Below are 5,208 nucleotides of genomic sequence, written 5' to 3'. Positions count from 1 at the left end.
TGTTGCGATTAATTGCTAATGCTTTTATCACGGTATGCGGTATTATCACGATATTGAAATTTAGTTTTAAAAAGGTCCTGTCATAGTACAGTATAACAGGTTTAATAATTGCTCTGTGTTCTCTGCTAATAACCCGACTGTGAATGATGCGAGCGGCATCCCTATGTTGTCACTGAGAAGCTGCAGCCCTGGCCGGGAATGATTTTTTTTGTGCCGGCAGAACAACAATAACAACAACAATGCGCTACATGTTTCTTTTCCCCTCATTTTTTTTTCCAATTGACGGAAATCAGTCGTAGCAATGGAAAACTTTAATCCCTGCATAAACAAAATTTATTTCAAATTTAATTCATGCACTTTCAAGGACCTATGTTTGTTTTCAAGTACTTTCCAGGCCTTGAATCCATATGTCTGAAATTCAAGTACTTTCAAGTACTTTCAAGAAGCGTGGGAACCCTGTTTTATACATTTGATATCTTCATACCATGTATGTAGCATTTATTATTTATTTGTTCTACTGTAGTATAAATAACTATAGTGTAGTGTAGTGTAAATAACTATATCGTGATATATATTTTTTTACCGTGAAATAAAATTACTCATATCGTGGTATAAGATTTTGGTCATACTGCCCACCCCTAGTTCAAGGACAGAATAGAAGAAAGGACAAATAAGGAGGAGAAATAATTGCAGTCAATTAAACTATAAGTAAAATAACTACAGTCATCACAGCAATAAACAATGGACAAGGGCTACCTCTGGTTAACTACAAACAAAGAGTCTTAAAGGGACAGTTCTAATTAAATAATTGAGAACTGAATTCTTTAGAATAAACATAAAATATCATACAATAAAATAGTGATATAGAATGCTGAATTTTTTTGTGACAGGTGTCAAGAGTGCATTTATTGTCTATTGAAATCTATCAAGTATTTAATTTTTCTTTTTCATGGGGGAATTACTTATGTACTATGTAAGTATGTAATAACTTAAATTTCAGTCATCATATGGCATCAGAGGACTTGGAATATAGTAAGTCCATCTTAAGTGGTCCAATTTTTGTTTTATTTTCCTCATTTTTTGAGAGGTTACCTTTATGTATTGGTACTGCAAAATACTGAGACCAAAAAAACCCTGCATTTTGTTTTGTTTTTTATTAGTTTAACCACAGCCATCTTTGTGGTCTAGGTCACTTTATATCTGGTCCCAGAGATAAACCAACATGAAAATTAGTGTTTTTGTTTTTTGTTTATAGCAAATTCTCACCTCCATTCAAAAAAAAAAAAAAAAGGTTAAGTCTCAAACACACTACACTTAATACCTTTATTTAACCAGGAAAAGACTCACTGAGATTAAAATCTCTTTTCCAGGAGTGTCCTGGCCAAAATAGGCAGCCGAGATTGCATATACAAATAAACAACATAGTTACAACATACATTACAAAACCAACATATAACCGGTTAAAAACAATTACACACCATTAAAGGTAGGGTAATTTTTCAATAACACTTTAGAAAACTGATTCGGGCCGAATAGCAAAACAAACTTGTAGCCAATCAGCAATAAGGGGCGTGTCTACTCGTGATGCGGAGGAGAGAGCTTACAATCAGTTATAAATCTCAGAGCACCATGGTACAAAGCATCCAAGGAAGAAAGAAGGTAAGAGGGGGCATGCTGGTAAACCACCTAGGTACCCACTACAAAAGGTTTTCTTTTGTATATTGACCCTAAAAGTGGAATTTCGAGCAAAATTCGAAGTTTAAGTAACAAGAATAATACCAATATACAGACGTAATCACTAAAAAATTTAAATTTAACCCTTTGACACATACGATCACACCATTTTGATTAGTACGTCCAGTGCATTGTGATAAACTGCTAAATTCAAATATGCTTTCACACTTTGACTGGCACCAAGCCAGAGAAAGACTTCAGCTTGTCATATTATCACAACTGTTGTTCAGTGTTTTCAACAACGTTTATTTTAGGTCTCAGACATTTAAATACACATAAGCACAAAAACAAAACCTAAAACATGATTTTATGGGTGTAATTTGACATATTTGAATTATGTTGTTGTGTAGGTAACTAAAGCTCTATCCTCCTCCCTGTTCACCGGCCACTTACTTTCATATCTTTCAAGAGAACTAGATGAATTTACCTTTTTATAAATCGGTCAGACTCTGATTCTATGCGTTGCAGTGTAAACTAATGCTGTAATATTATAAACATATTGTGTGAAAGGGTTAAAAATGGTCAAGCAACATCTTGAGATGGACTGACCTATTGTGCATGAGTCACATGGACTACTGCACATAATTGGTGCATTTTTTTCTCTGTTTTGGGGATTGGTAGTGTAGCTCACCATCCCATGTATGAAAAACAGAGGCTCAGACATTTTCTTTAGCTCTCATTTTGTGTTTCACAGAATAAAGAAAAGGATTGGAAAAACATTGGAAGTTAATTTTTGGGTAAGGTAAAAACTGCTTAACCCACTATTCAACCCAGAACATGTACGAGCATGCATGGATATATAGAAAAAAGAGAGACATCACCTCTGAGACGGCGGGATTCTGTAGGCTGCGGGTCTGTTTGACAGCCTCCTCATAGCGGGGCGGCTCTCTGTTCTTGGGCGTCTGGATGAAAACTGGGGACTGCTGGATGAAGGAGGTCTGGAGAGATAAAAAACTGAGTGAACACTCAACTCAAAACAGAACAGCGACACTAAAAACATCTCAATAAAAGCAGGATGTGCTACCTTGTTTAGTGGCCCATTGATGAGGGATGACGGGACGGGGGACGTCAGAGGTGAGATCCTGTTATCTGGGGAGCTGCTGAGGAAGAACTGAGGTATCTCCAGGCCTGCTGGATTCTCATTGGTACCGTGCTGGAAACCTGACCTCTCGGTGGTGCCCATAGGCAGGGTCTGTGTGAAAAGTAAACCAATAGATCATGAGCATCCAGTAACACCCACTAGCATCATAGAGAGCATATGCTAAACAGTCTGGATTGTGTTATGATCTTTCTGCTTGGTATGAGAACGAGCCTCCTCAGGTCACACTGGCATGGGTCCGTCAGGCACGGCTGTCAATGAAAATGTTATCAGCTCATCACAAGCAATGAGCTCTAGTTACTCTAGTCATCCGGGACTCAGGCCAGGCTTGTTCACTATGCCAAAGTAATGGGCATCTAGCTGGGAAACCTTAGCATAGTCCCCTGCTGCCAGGACAGGCCAATTACAGTAGAGTGAAAGCCTAGAAAGAAATGAGACCAGCAACTCCCATCCATCTCACTGATGAATGACTCTGCTGGACAGACAACACTAGATGATCCCAGAGCTCACAGATTATGTTCCCTTGTTCTGATTGCTCCTGCCGGCACTGATCCTGTTCCTACTCAGATTCCACGGTTATTCAATACTCTGTAAAAAAAAACCCTCTGTAGTGTGGATAAAAGTGATATATAAGCCAGGCCAATTAATCGTTTGACATTTGGTCATCTTGAGCAGGGGTGGCGTTTCCATATGGCAGAGTATGGCATAACTGTTTCTTATCTGAATATCTTTTATAATGTATTTTATTCCTAAGATGGCAAAGCTAAATTTTCAGCAGCCATTACTCCAGTCTTCGGTGTCACATGATCCTTCAGAAATCACTCTAACATGCAGATTTGGTGCTGAAGGTCCAATTCTTAGTATTATCAGTACATTATTAAATATTATATAAAAACATATATACTCCTGTTATATAATATTTATGCTATTATATTTGATAATTATATAGTCTGTGGCAACATATTTGCATTTGGTTATAAGACCGACCTGAAATATGTGGTTGTGACTGAGCAGCTGTTGTGATGTAGGACTCTCTGCTTTGGTGGTTTGTATTTGGGGGGTCTGAATTAGACCTGGCCCTGATGGAGAGACAGCCTGCAAAACTGGCTACAAAAAGACATCAAGATTAAATTTAAGTAATGACACAAGTATATACTGTACCTAGCACATATACACAAAAGTTTTGTGTTACCTGTAGTTTGACATTAGTGTTGGGCAGCTGGATAGTAGTGGTATTATTCTCCAGGGGCACTGGAAGAAGGATCTGAGTGCCCCCATGAGAAGTGGTTAGAAGAGTCTGGGGCTGCCCCATGACCTGTGGTAGTCCTTGGTGGCTGATAATGAACTGATGGAGAGGAGTAGCTGTCACCTGGTTGGGATGGGCCTCCTCGAGCTTCAGCAGCGTTGGCGTAGTGTGTGAACTCAGTGTGCAGTTAGGAGGGACAGTGTTTTCTGTTTTGACAGATGCCAACATGGTGGCTGGACTGGAAGTGTTATTTTCTGCAGGTGGAACGACCTGTCCGCTCCTTTTCTCCACCTCTAACTGCATCTTCAGTTCCTCCACCAGCTTCTGCTCCTGCTCCAGTTTACGCAGCAGTTCCTTGATCTGTCGCTCCTTTTCGTGTAGTCTCCGGTCCTGCTCCTCAGGAACAGGAGCTGCCTTCACTAAACTGCGGTTTTGGCCCTCTGCTTGTCTCTCTGTGGATGCGTCCTCTTTGCTGTGAAGCTCTAAGGAGCCAGGAGACACAGGTGGAGTTGAGCTCAGATATTCAGAGGGCTGTTGGATGGGCGATAGGGTTGTAGTGGTGCTGGACACCTCCATAGGTGTGCTACAGGGCTGTGTGCTAGGTCCTGTGTAGTTGTTGGGTGCAGTAGTGACATTGTTTTCTTGGAAAGGCTTAAGCCGTTCAATAAGGTCTATTTTTGTTCCTGACACTGGAAGACCACGTAACTTTAACTCAATTTTCAGCTCTGCCACCTGCCAAAATAAACCCACTATTAGTGAAATTATTAGCTCTATATATATATTAGCTTCATAGAGAAAATAAAGTGATTTCTGGGTTACCACATACACCACCATACAAACTGCTAAAAATCATCTGGATTCTATGACACTTAATGAATAAGATGCACATTTACTGGAGACACAAACCATCTGAACCAAATTTTACATAATGGAAAAGTCATATTTATTTATTTATCTATTTATTTATTTTTATAGTTAAAGGTCCCATATTGTCAAAACTGAAATTTCCTGGCTTTTTTCATGATAACTGAGGTCTAGGTTCTATGTAACTACCATATAAGTTTCAAAACAGTCAGTCCACAGTAAAATTCACACAGCCTGCATAAAGTAGCTGTGATTTTTCACAAAC

At 39.2% G+C, this 5,208-nt stretch overlaps 1 protein-coding gene across 1 annotated transcript in view; it reads right to left on the bottom strand.

Annotated features, from left to right (window-relative positions):
- Window positions 1-5,208, bottom strand: part of LOC107692080 (MKL/myocardin-like protein 2) — a 24,726-nt gene that overhangs the window by 4,635 nt on the left and 14,883 nt on the right. The window contains exons 9-12 of the mRNA XM_016490984.1: window positions 4,026-4,811; window positions 3,821-3,940; window positions 2,759-2,926; window positions 2,556-2,672 (exon numbers count right to left, since the gene is read on the bottom strand). Coding sequence (XP_016346470.1) covers window positions 2,556-2,672; window positions 2,759-2,926; window positions 3,821-3,940; window positions 4,026-4,811 — 1,191 coding nt within the window. The remainder of the gene's footprint in view (window positions 1-2,555; window positions 2,673-2,758; window positions 2,927-3,820; window positions 3,941-4,025; window positions 4,812-5,208) is intronic.

This window comes from Sinocyclocheilus anshuiensis, unplaced genomic scaffold (genome assembly GCF_001515605.1).
Source record: "Sinocyclocheilus anshuiensis isolate Anshui unplaced genomic scaffold, SAMN03320099.WGS_v1.1 scaffold726, whole genome shotgun sequence".
NCBI lineage: Eukaryota > Metazoa > Chordata > Actinopteri > Cypriniformes > Cyprinidae > Sinocyclocheilus > Sinocyclocheilus anshuiensis.
This window is presented reverse-complemented; position numbering and strand designations above follow the sequence as displayed.